At 41.7% G+C, this 12,917-nt stretch overlaps 1 protein-coding gene across 1 annotated transcript; it reads right to left on the reverse strand.

Moving 5' to 3' along the window:
- Positions 1-508: 508 nt before the first annotated feature.
- On the reverse strand, positions 509-11,106 carry ccdc117 (coiled-coil domain containing 117). The gene is made up of 6 exons (XM_088936016.1): positions 10,930-11,106; positions 9,803-10,077; positions 4,121-4,171; positions 3,222-3,491; positions 2,599-2,742; positions 509-2,089 (listed from the first exon to the last, which is right to left on the reverse strand). The coding sequence occupies exons 2-6, from the start codon at positions 9,940-9,942 to the stop codon at positions 1,858-1,860; spliced, it is 837 nt and encodes a 278-aa protein (XP_088792142.1). The 5' UTR covers positions 9,943-10,077; positions 10,930-11,106; the 3' UTR covers positions 509-1,857.
- Positions 11,107-12,917: the final 1,811 nt, after the last annotated feature.

Consider the following 12,917-nt stretch of genomic DNA (forward strand, 5'->3'; position numbering starts at 1 on the left):
CAGGCTTTAAATCAGATTGATCAGAATCTTCAAAAATGTGATCACAACCACAAAAGCTGAACAACACATAGCCAAAACAAAGTGTTGAAGTAACCAATCTGTCATTTTTACTTTTTCTCACCTAATCTTTTTTTGGATGTACCCTACCATTTACTCCTCTCTGTAAACATGCACAAAGCCTCAAGGTGACTATTAGTTTTACCAGATTTATCTGGAAGAACTTTGTTTAAAAAAAAAAACTAACAATTCAGCAGATGAAAGCCACCAAATTGTTTTTGCTTACAGGAAAAGCACCAAATGAAGACAGCATAAAATGTTGACTTTGTCACAGCAGTGTATAAAGTTTGTTTTTTTAGGTGTACAGAATCTTAAGCATTTTTAATGCAAAGTCAAAAACTGTTCAATTAAAAAAAAGTAGATTTTTTTAAAAGCAGTAATAAAATAGAATTATCCACTGTACATACTGTATTTTTATAGTGTGTTCATTATTAAAAAGACATAAAGCTGCTTCCTGGCACTGACTTTATTTAAAAACACCTCCTCAAAGGCAAACTGAACATGCAGAACAGAGGTTTAAAGGCCAGCATACAGACAGCTTTATTTTAAAAACACTGGCATTCAAAAGTAGAACCATATTACTGAAGAAAAATCAATTTTCCAAGCTTCATGCAAGGGATTTGTGCTTCTTCACAGCAGAAATTACACCACCATGGTGACTAACCATCACCATCCCCTCTTCCAATTCCAGTCAGGACCATACAGGTTAGACGGAACACTGAGGGTAGGATTTTCCAGAAACTGTGCTGGTGAGCCTCTGCAGAACAACTTTAAACTCAGGAAAATCAACCTAAGAGCTGTCCCTACTTTAAAAATAATACACCAGTTCTGGCTTACACAAAAACTTAATTCATAACCTTGATGTAAGGTGTTTTTGTTGGGTTTTTTTTTGTTTTGTTCAGGAGTATTTAGTTTTCCAGTTAGCTTCTATATTCAGCAAAAGCGGGTATTTTTTGTTTGGTCCACAAATGAAATGACAGTTAGCTTGGAACATTGTCAACATTTTTAAAGTTGATTTCTTTAAGGAACAGATATACAATAATGTGTACAAATGGAACAAAGTCTATGGGTTCCAATACTTGTTTGTAAATGCTCTTGCTGGATACTGCTGGCAGCATTACTGACATAAAAAAAATCTAAATTTCCACCTAAAAATCAAAGATGTTCTTGTGTCTTAATACTGCTTAAAGCATTTCTTCACTGTACATACTGACAGGGAAAGGCTATACCTTTATATGTATAACCAACCCAAAAAATAAAAACATCCAGTGAAAAACAGACTGAGATTATCATTCTGGTGCTTCAGTCAGCCTCAGGATAAAACAGTAAAACTGTATTAAAATTCCATCAAATGATCGCACAATTCTCCACTACTGATGACTATAAATACTGGATTATTGAACAGACATGGGGAGTAATGACACCTTTCACAGTACTGATGCACATGAAATTCCTTTTACTATCCTCCTACTCCAGAAAATAGCTGCTCACAAAACGTTCTGATGCAGTCACAAACAAGGGGCAGTGCTTTGTGTTCCATAGAAAGCACTCATTAATACAACTGTCGAAACGCAATGCATGTCACTCAGATGTATATAAAAATGGCAAAGGTTGAGTCATTTTGGCCCCACAGAGGATACCAGCCCTTGGAGTGTGTGGAACTGAATTCAAGCCAGCAGGGTACTACTTCATATCTCTTGCCCTTCAAGAATCATCCACCTTTTGTTCACTGAAGGTAATGGATTCCAACTAAAAGGCATTCTGAGAAGGCGTAGAAACAACAGTCTGAGCCCCTACAGTCTACAACTCCATCTCCACATCCTCCTCCATACTGGCCTGTGAGCCTGGGCCGGTGTACAGCATGGAGCAGCTGGGGTGCTGCTGGGCCTGTGTGTCTGTATTCTTCACCGGCAGAGGCTCTTTCGAGCTGCTGGTCGCCAGCTGCTGGACTCTCTGCATTGAGTCTTTCAGTTTCCTAGGCAGCACCTCCGAGGGGGGTCTCCACAGCACCAGCTCCATGCACAAGTGATTCCTACCGGGACGGAACAACGAAGATTTTAAACAACTGAACAGTAAACTAAGCAGACTTGAAGACGTCACCAATATCAAGGACCAGCAGCAGTGAAAAACTGGTATTGATGAAAACCTACAGTACTTAACTGATTCAAGAAGCAAAGCTTTGACCACGCAAGAGTCCAATTTCAGATGAGGTTCAATTAAGTTTGTCTCTAGAAAATACTACCATTTAACACAAAAACACGTCTACATCTTGAGCAGCAGCCTTAGTGCCGTGAGACCATCCAAGAAACAGACTTTAGAGAAGCAAGATTTAGTGTGACATGCTTTTCAATGGACTACTGTACATATGGTATTGTCTAAAACTAAATATTCTGTCATATGTGTTGTTCACTCCTATCACTAAGATACTTAGCCTTCAGACGAGCTCTATCTTGAAAGAAAGGTCCGCTCAGGCAGTGGTCACACTGCCAGTGGCACAGAGCAGGACGGAATGGCCCACAGGAGCAGACAGACTCGACTCACACGGACTCCACCACTTTCTTTGGGATGATGTCCCCGATGCCACGCTGCAGGCCTTCTCGCAGGCTGTCCGATATCACGAGCACCGGCTTCCTGTCCGCAGACTCCGTTTCCAAGTCGTCCTCGTCGTCATCCTCGAGCGTAATCCTGAAAGAAGGAAAACACCAGGAAATGCAGCAGCACGGGCACCGATGTCAGCGACACGAAACACACAATCGTGTGTTTACAACCCCGGAGAGCAAAGCCTTGTGATCGTTCAAAAGCAACAGGCAATACTGTAAACCATGCATTGCCTCACCATAGCCTTAAAAAGAGTGTGAGCCAGTGAGGGCAGGCTAGAGCACATTTTGCTCTGGATTCTTGTCTAGCCCAAACCCCCTGTAGCAGTCTCCCTTCTTCTGATTAGTGTGACACTCCTCAATAGCCACAGTCTCAACAGCCCAGCCAGCGGCTCTGACAATCTTAGTCATCCAGCAGCACACTGACCCTATGTCCTACATCTCACTCAGCGTTGTAAACCGGTCACACTGCCATCGATCCACCGCATCCGCCCCACAGCTCACTGCCGCCACAGACGCCTGCCTCTGACCCGGCGGTGAAGCTTCTGCGAGCCCGCGCCCCCGTACCTGTCCTCAATCTCCCGCAGCCGCCGCACAGCAGCGACCCGGGCCTCCACCTCCATGGAGAAGGCCTCTGGCTCCGGCGCAGCACGCAGGGGAGAGCCCACACCCTGTCCCGGAGCAGCAGGCTGCGGAGGGGCAGCAGCTTGCTGGGCGGTCTGCAGCGGAGGGGCTGCAAGCCGGGGGGCCCAAGCGTTCCCCCCCTGCTGCCAAGGAGCCTGGTAGGAGAGACGAACAGCTTCTTCCGCCAATCTTCGCCTCTTTGGGCTGCTGGCTCTGTAAGCACAGAATTCAAACTGCTATGACTTGCATTTCTGCATCCAGTGCTGCTTTCTCCGACCTCATGTGTACTGGGCTCCGTTTCCGTCCAGAGTGCTCTCTAGGGGGAGTCTGCATGTTCTCTATGCCTGCATACGTTTTCTCCAGATTGGTGGGCTTCCTCCTACTTTCCAAAGACGTGCTGGCTGGGTTAACTGCTGTCTCCAAATGACCAAAGGTACTTGTGTATGTGCCTTGCAAAGAACTGCTGTCCTGCCCAGGGCGTAATTCCACCTCCTGCCTGCCGGGTTATGCTCTAGCACACTGTAAGACCCTTACCTGGAATAGACAGCTTTCTGAATGTGGGTGGACAGATCACAAAGAAATAACTGAACCCATCATACCACATTACTGAAGTATGCAAATACTCACACTTACAACTGCTCTGAAACAAAGTATATTGGACTACCGGTTATGTTGCTGAAACTTGCCCAGTGCATGATTCGTTTCCACTCTGATGTCAACTGCAATGATTTTAAAAATGATGCTGTCCTTTTAATCTTAAGTGGTGACATAAAAGCTAGAGGTTGCTGTGATTAAGGCCAGAACCACCATTTAGGAGTAATTCACTTCATTTAGATACTTACCCATCATCACTCCTTCTCCTGTGCTTTCTTTTGAATCGTCTCTCCCAGCAACTAAATATAAATGAAAAACATGAGTTGTCATATTATTCTCAGTCATCATGAGTTTCAAACAGTTTAAGAAGTTTAAGAAAAGGGGGAGGCAGGAAAATTAATAATTCATTGATTTATGGGAAACTTTCTGAAAAAAACCTGTGCAAATTCTTCACTATCATTAAACAGGATAAAGTTGGAATTTATTGGAAGGTGACTAAGTGTACATTGCGGATTACAAATTATATTCATTTTTAATTAGAAGCCTTCAAATATTAATAGATTATTAACAATTATAATAATTACAGAACTATAAAATGCATATAATGGAGTTTCTCATTAAAGAAAGTCACTAACAGAAAGCATATGGCACCAATATAACCAGTTTTCACTTTCAGAACCAGAAGTGCAGAGTCTCTGGGTTTTTTGCATCATCCAAACTAGGACAGATTTATCTACAGATGCAGCCATTCAAAATGGGTGGGGTATTTCGCGGTATACCCCAGTGGGCGTGTCGCATCAAAACGCAGTATCACGCGGTATATCGTGTCATTTGACGTCATGCCGGAAAGTATCCGGAATCACCTTGTAAAACCGCCAGGAGGAGCCAATAAAGCTTAACCTCTCATGTACAGCATTTGAGCTTTTAAATTTAAACTGTGTATTACAGCATGTTAATCATCAGTCATTAAAAAGTTGGTATATTTTATGAAAGCAAGATTGCTCAGTTGGACAAAAGTACACAACCTACCTTTATCAGAAATATTTATGCATCAAAGCCTTTACCGAAGATATTACTAATAGTATTAATAATGAATGACTTTGGACAAGCTGTAAACTCAAAGTATTGCCCTGGTCCACATTCACCATGCCTTTCACATGCACATAGAAGATATTGATTTAGGAACATGTATACTGTACTGTATACAGTATGTATATGTATATTTAATGTCTTTGCTGTGCCCGTTTAAGTATTGAATATTTGTATGGAATTTTACCATAACGTGTGTGAAATCCATAAACGATATTAGTTTTGGAACATAAACATACAGTATGTAAACTGTATATGGCTGGTCTCGGTACTTTAAAGAAAAAATATACACCAGTATTCCATTTCTCCCTAAACATTTTAAGCATCGCAGTCTTTAACTAACGTGAAATAACGTGTATAAAAAGTGGTAGTTTTAAGCTTTTCTGCGAATACGCTCGATACCGGAGTCAACAAGCATACTTTTAGAATTTGATTAATAGGGAATATAATATGGAATTGCGTATCTAAAGAAATTAAAAACGATATAATTTGGTTTCTGTCAAAGCGCAATGAAACCTATAACTTGATTCTTATGGACGCCCGGTCCCACCAGGGATTAAAGAAAAACAAGGAATTGCGTATCTAAAAGCGCTAAATTGCATTTTGAGTGCGGTTTTTGACTTTTTTTAAATTACAACCCATACATAAGCTGATACTGTTTAGACTTTTTTTAAAACTATTGCAGCAGCACAATGTGCTTTTTCACGAAACCTCCTAGAGTAACGAAATGTCTTGCATTGTACAGCTTTTCAGTGAAATACTGTATATTTATCGCTTACGCCTGACATAAGAGGTGCCCGATAAAAACCAGTTGAACAGCTCTGTTGGAAGTTTCGTGAAAAAGGAGGTTTTGTGAAAAAGCTACAGGAGTGCCAATCGTAATCGTTTTTACTTTTAATTGTTCAATGCAGATGGCTGGTGGCATGTTCCATAAGAGTACGGTAATTAAAAACCATTAATACTTTCGTTGGAGTTTAAATAAAGTTGATGTTTTATCTAGGGGCTGCTCGCTCGCCTGCGTCTGAAGAGCGGCTTCTAAACTGTGAAAACATGTGTCTGTCTTTCCATAGGGGGAAGGGAATCTGATCTGCAAGGCCCTTTGGCTACAAAAGTAAAAAGAAGGCGCTCGCTCTCTCTCTCTCTTTTGATTACATCCAATAATCAAAAATGACACAATAAACATAATAACCATAATAACGACCAACCAACAAAAACAACCATATAAACATAATACCAATCAAAAACATAGATAACAACCACAATACAAAATCAAATATATCAAACCATTAAACTCTCTCAAATTCCTCCAATTATCATAATCCCGCCTCTTATGCAAAACCAAACCCTCCTCCCATCCCAGTTTATCCTCTTTATCATAAACAAAATCCACCTCAATTTTCAACATAAAGCATTACACAAAATCAATACCTCAACACTCCATACTCAACAACGATAATTCACAAACAGCCAGAACATGTAACTCCACATTCCCAAACAGACCTCATTTCCATAGCCCCGCCCCTTATGCAAAACCAACATCCCTCCCCTGTTCTCTCTCTCTGCTGGCGTTTGTAATCGTTTTTATTTTTAAATAAATTTTAGCAAAGTCATGTATTTTAAAAATCTTAAGATTTCTATATTTATGTCTTTATTTAGTGGTTTCATTAGTGGCAAAGGCTAAACTTTCTTGGAAAAATGTCTTTTATGTAAACCATGTTTGCTATTGATTCATTTAGGGCTAGAATATGTTCATTGTCTTCCAATGAAAGTCGGGTTGACATTAGAAGCTTGCCACACCCAGACTGTTACACCAACGCATTAGCATGTTAAAGAGATTTCATTGAGGAGCCTAGCTTTCTTAACTAGTAAGTACTGTACTTACTGGGTTTTGGAGGGGGGGAGGTGTCTTTTGCTGGAAATCTCGCCCCCTTCTACTTTGAAAATACCTGTGAAACCGGTTTAATTCGTCACAGCCAGCACTCCCGCAGAGAGGGGGGTTGTACTTGCAGTGTATCGGTATAGATGGGAAAGCCAGAGCCGACCGCTACGCCGCCCACGTGTTATGCTCTTCGTTAATGTCTAAGGCGGAACACATCATTATATCTCATTTTGTATTTCTATTTTAAAAAAAATCATTTGCCCAGCCTAACACTATTGTTATTATTGTTTTTATCCTGTAAAGCGCTTTGAGGAGCCACCTTTAAAGGCGCCATACACAATAAAATTCATTATTATTATTATTGTTAATTTGCTGGACAGAGAGGTGAACATTATTACACAGAAGACAAAGATAGCGATTTACGTTGCATTGTGCTGCTGTAATACAGTTTTAATTAATTAAAAGTCTAAACAGTATCAGCTTTATTTATGGGTTTTAAATAAAGGCGATTTAAACGCGATTTAAATCAATATAAATGTTTATATTGTAACGCATAGGTGACTATTCATTGTTATTAAAATAACTTAAATTCGATCATGTTGTGATATTTAGAAATATAAATTTGTTTGGTGCGGGGTGCGGAACCAGGGAACTATGTACATGGAAAATGGGCGTTTCCAAGTGCTTGTACAATCGATGGAAATGTTCAAATAAATGTGCAAAAGAAATAAACAAAATAATCATTTATTTCTTTATCATATTGGCTAGCTAATGTCCTCTCTTTGCTAGTTAGTGGCTGTGTTTCTGCGTTGGGTAGCAACGGGTGACTATGTTCTCAGGCGGAAGATGTAAACAGCTTAATTTTCGTGTTAAATAATTTTTTTAAATTAAAATTCATTCTATACAACAATCGCATATTTGGGTACCGTTTCATAAAAATTTCATGCTTAAAATGTTTAGGGAGAAATGGAAGACTGGTGTGTATTTTTTCTTTAAACTACCAAGACCAGCCATACACAGTACAGTTTACGTACATACAGTAATGTTTATGTTCCTAAATTAATATCGTTTATGACCTTCAGATGCGTTATGCTCCTCTTCTTTTTATGCTCAGCTACTAAAATTTCCCTTAAGTGGTAAAATTTCATATAAATATTCAATGCTAAGCAGATTAAAATGTGCACAGTAAAGAGATTAAATGATTAAATCTTTTCACTACCGACCAATGCACCACGAGTGCCCCTGTTGGTCATTTTGGCCAGCCAATCACTTACCGCGGTGCCCTGCGGTGGCTTGTGGGTAGTTTACCGTACCGCGGGTTTGTACCTCGCATTTTGAATGGCTGCATCTGTAGGTTCTGAAGTCGTAAAAGTTCAAGTTTTATTTATTCAGTAAAACCAAATGTTTTCCTGAAGCAACATTATATTCTAATAAATTATACTACAGAAATCATTTTAGTTAACTTTCTAAAAAAATAAACAGCATTTTGGCAAGCACTAGCGACACTATAAAAGTTCAAATGACAAAGTGTTCAGTGCATTTACAAAGCACTGACATAAGAAGGTAGACAACAGGATATAAATGTAAAGTCTAGCTTCACAGAGAAGAGGTTTATATTTAGCATTGTGCACCTGCAGTGCTCTTTTCCCTCTGAACAATGCTATCGGGTCTGTAGCACACAGTCATTCTACTGTGCCTCTAACCCTCTATATTTTTTGGTGTAAACTACTATAATCATGATTCTACGGGCATTTCCAGCTATTGCAATTGAATAAGCTTGACTTAACTTGAAAAGTGGATCCTATAAAGAGAACGTTAGCAGGTTTTGGACACCAAGTTGCTACTCTTAATTAAGTTACAAAGAAAAACAAATGCAGCTCCTTGAATATGTCAGTAAGGTCAACTTAGAATGAATGTCAAAGATTCACCTTCTACAACATGCTGTTGGTACACTTTCAGAGTAGAGTTTACAGAACACACAATACATTAGCTTTTGGAAAGGCACTGGAAACTTCCAGGTGGTGCTCTAGGGCAGGGGCAGCACAGTGGTCAGCACTGCTGCCTCACAGCACCGGGGGCCCTGGGTTCGAGCCCTGACCTGGGGTGCTATCTGTGTGGAGTCTCCATGTTCTCCTCAGGTTCACATGGTTTTCCTCCCCCATTCCACAAACATACTGGTAGGTTAACCAGTGTTTGGGAAAACTGGCCCTGGTGTGAATGCGTGCCTGTCTGAGCCTGTGTCTGCCTGCCTGTGATGGCCTGGTGTCCCATCCGGGCTGTACCCTGCTTGTGCCCCTGTAACCTCTGTAATATCCTAAATTGGATCAGCAGTTATTTAAAGTGATTCATCTGAATCTTAACATTATCCATTACTAGATGAAATCACAGTTAGGCTTGTCCCTTTCCGTCATTTATATTTTAGATATACAGTATATAAAAGACAATAAAGCTGCCCTTTTGGATCTGAAGTAAGAGACAAGATGTAAAAAGGGTTAACTTAAGTCAGTTCTGCCTGAAAATTAGACTTCTAAGCAACAGGGGTTTATGGCAGGAAAGGGGGTTAACTGATAAGGATTCCAGATGCGAGCTAGGAACCCCCTGGGGGCGTAATCTTAAACTGACCATTTCGCCAGGGTCTCTTAACTGGCCAAATACCATGACCCCCCCCTTACCATAACACCGAATGACGTCCGAAGCAGCAAGGAAGGACTATATAACCTAAAAGTTTGTACCGGCACATCGAACAATACTTCGGTTTTGTTGTTTCTTGCGGGAAACAAGACTTCGGCATTATTGTTCCTTGCATGCAATAAACTCATCTGTTTAACTTCATCTCGGGATCCAGAACCTTATTCTTTCTGTTACAACAGATCTGAAGGGTTTCTACTAAAACTGTGGAATAATTAGTATCCGACAAGGTAAGCATGGAGACAGCCGACCTGCTGGCAGCAGCAGGACTTACATGGGGCTCGGTTCTGCACGGTTCGCCACCTCAGAGGTCCTCCTGGCCGCTCCCACGTCACAGTAGTGGAAGTTGGGGATGCAGTACCGGGTCAGCTGGAAGCCCAGCTCGCTGCCCACAGCCCCGGTGCTGTCCATCATAGCCGACCCACTTGGCCGTGCAGGTACAGTAGGCGTCTGTCTCGCCAGCAGTTGGGGGGGAGGGGGGGTGTAAGATCTGCACGATCTCACCGCGGTGTCTCTTTAATCACGCTGCAGAGGTGTTCCGACAGCAACCTGTACAAGGAAAGATCATGGTTAGCAAACACGAAAGGGAACAGAAAGATAGGCCCGACCTGATTATGGATCTCGGTGGAAGCAAGTAGATGCATTAAGTTCTGTATCTGGCCAGAAATACTACGTTTAAAGTAAAATGGGTTCAAGAAACCTACAGAGCACGGCACGGCAAAAACAACCACCCCCACCGCCTCCTGTTATTTAAAACATCGCCTGCAGAGAGATCTGAGCCTGACACAAGGTCTGTGCACCTCGGCCATTTTCTGGCTCCAACATTTATAACTATTTCTTCTTCGGCAAAGTTCTCATTATCCCCGAAACAGTTAAGTGTTATACTACTAAACACTCGATATTACTTGGTTCAAGCACTCTTATATCTTCCAGAAGCTAAATCCTTATTCCTCAACATGACAAAGTGAACTTTCTTTACACTATTATTGAATAAGCTTACCAGTCCCCTCATTTAACAGCAAATACTTTCTCTTAATGGAGGCAATTCCCTTGTTATGCTCTCCAAAACAATCTAATGTATAAAGTTGGACGTGACACATGTGCCCACACTGCTGAGGACTGAAATATCCGCGACAGTATTTCTGCAAGCAGGGGTTCAACAGGCACGCAGCTGCAGAGTTCATTCAGATGCCCAACACACGCATCTGCACTGTCCACGCTTTCTTTCTCCTCGAAGGAAAGAGGGAGGCTGCCGTGTAGTCGTGACTTTCTCCCCCACCTGCGCGATCAGCTGGGACTGTCCTTTCGCAGAAAGCCTGGTTATCGTGCAGACTGCACACTGCGAGCCACGCACATTGTTTTGGTCCTTGTTCCTCAATTTAATCGTTCGTCCCGTCTTACCTCAGTTATTGGGCTTTGGCTAGCTGAACACAGCCGGTTGTGGTCCTGTAGTGTAGTGTACTGTACTGTGTTGTGTTGTGTTGTGCTCTACCGCAGTTTCTCCCTAAGCCACCAACGCGCCGCTTGTTTTGGTAAATTCTGGAAGACGCTGCTTACGGGCCCCGTGACGTCACGCCTTCTCGAACAGTCCGCCGCGGTTGGTGCTGGGATTCGTAGTCATTTCGCCCCCCCCCCCAGATTTCCTGCAAGTGCAAAACCGGTTTCATTGCACACAAAATCAAACATACCGGTTTGTAATTTAAATGTAATTTAATTTAACTATTCTCGCTGTAAACATCCATAATAAAATATATTTTTTTAATCTAGTTGCCATCGTAGTACCGTATTTTCAATACTAAAAAAAATTGTAACAGCCGAAGAAGGCTCCACAGCTGAAACGTTGTTTTCTTTCTTCTCTTTTCAGTAAGGAATAAACCTATTGTTCCTTTGCAGCCTACGCATGCTGACGCAGCTACCCACCTGAACTAATTTATTTTAAGCCTTTAAACTTCCGAAAAATAATAATGATATTAACTTTCTTTTCTCTGTTGCAGGGATTACATACTAAATAATGAGTAAAGTTATAAACTCTTAATTTAAACACATTTGTTCCAGATTATGAAGTTTCATTTCATGCATGCAAACTAGCGCGACGTCAGGAGAGCAGTTTTGAGATACCCTGCAGCTGCAGGAGAGAGATTAATGTTGTGGTATAAAATAAGATTTCATGTTTCATTTAATAAGCTTAGGCTGCACTTACGCCCAATCCGTTGACCCTCAGATTGTTTTTTTAATGTTGTAATGAAGAGCAACTTTATTTACAGTACTGGAACAAATATAGATTAATTCCATGCTGAAAGGAAGAAATAAGAAGTAAAAAGCAATTTTGCAGCTGTGTTGCCGTCTTCAGGTGTGTGTAAAAGGAAGAGAGAGCAGAGAAGAGAGAGTTGAGTGTCTGTGTGGGGGCTTCTTGGGGGGTTGTCAGGTGCCACAGTGCGAAGTCCCTGCTTTGTCTTTCCTCTCTGCGCCTCTGTCCCAGGTGTGGTCACAGCCTGGCTTGGGAGGTGTGTCCTCTGACCGTGTGGTAGCTGACGTGTGTCTGGGCGAACAGTGTGTCGCTCGATCTGTGATGACTGTCCTCGACTGCACTGTTTGCCCCTGTTTTCGCAGTTATTTCACCTTGTTGCTCATTTTAAGATGAAAGAAGAGAAGATGACCTTTCTGCTTCCACTTGTCAAAGAGATGGCTGACTGGCTAACCTATAACCTACAGGTCATATATACATTGGTAGAGCGTTACAATATACATACTCCCTATTTTTTAAAAAAAAGCCATTTTGCTTTAGACTGTTTGAAACACACAAAATCAGATGTTTTTTTTTAAATTATGTAACAAGTTGTGTTAACCTAAAGTCACACTTCTTTGACACACTACAGGTGGTCGCCTGGTAAATAGTGACCACCACATGTGGAGACTGTACCCCACTTTGGAACCTAGCTATTTTAAGGGTGCCTGGGCTCTTCTCCCCACAACAGATCCAGTGTGTCACCCAGAGACACCAGCGTACCCCCAGACCAGCACAAGGCTGCTGACTGTAGTGTAGAGTTGTCTGCAGTTGAATATGGATCCTAACCATGGTATATTTCTCTTGAAGTACCTTCTTCAACTCTTCGGGTCGATTGCAGCGAGCTTGTGAATTTAGTACGGACCCGAGAATTTCACCAGCCAAATTTGTTGCAACTGGTATTTACCGTACCTGTATTACTGGATTATCCCCAAACATGATAGCTGCTTTCAATTCGTTGCCATTGAGCCTGTGGTCACGTTTTAACACGCAAGACCAGCACAGCACGCTGCATGCAACGCCGGCGCTTGACTTTCGTGGGCTTCAGCCATCCCGCTGTGGTGAACTACCAAGTTCCCAAGCTAAGCCTAATATAGTACACAGG

Source organism: Atractosteus spatula, chromosome 17 (genome assembly GCF_055471065.1).
Source record: "Atractosteus spatula isolate fAtrSpa1 chromosome 17, fAtrSpa1.hap1, whole genome shotgun sequence".
Lineage (NCBI taxonomy): Eukaryota > Metazoa > Chordata > Actinopteri > Semionotiformes > Lepisosteidae > Atractosteus > Atractosteus spatula.

Bases quoted from the DNA above. Each gene is read 5' to 3' on its own strand.
- ccdc117 (XM_088936016.1), bottom strand. From the start codon at position 9,942: ATGATGGACAGCACCGGGGCTGTGGGCAGCGAGCTGGGCTTCCAGCTG. The intron at 4,172-9,802 runs GTAAGTCCTGCT...ATTTATATTTAG, and splicing joins CGTGCAGAACCGAGCCCCAT to TTGCTGGGAGAGACGATTCA. The intron at 2,743-3,221 runs GTACGGGGGCGC...TCCTTCTTTCAG, and splicing joins CTGCGGGAGATTGAGGACAG to GATTACGCTCGAGGATGACG.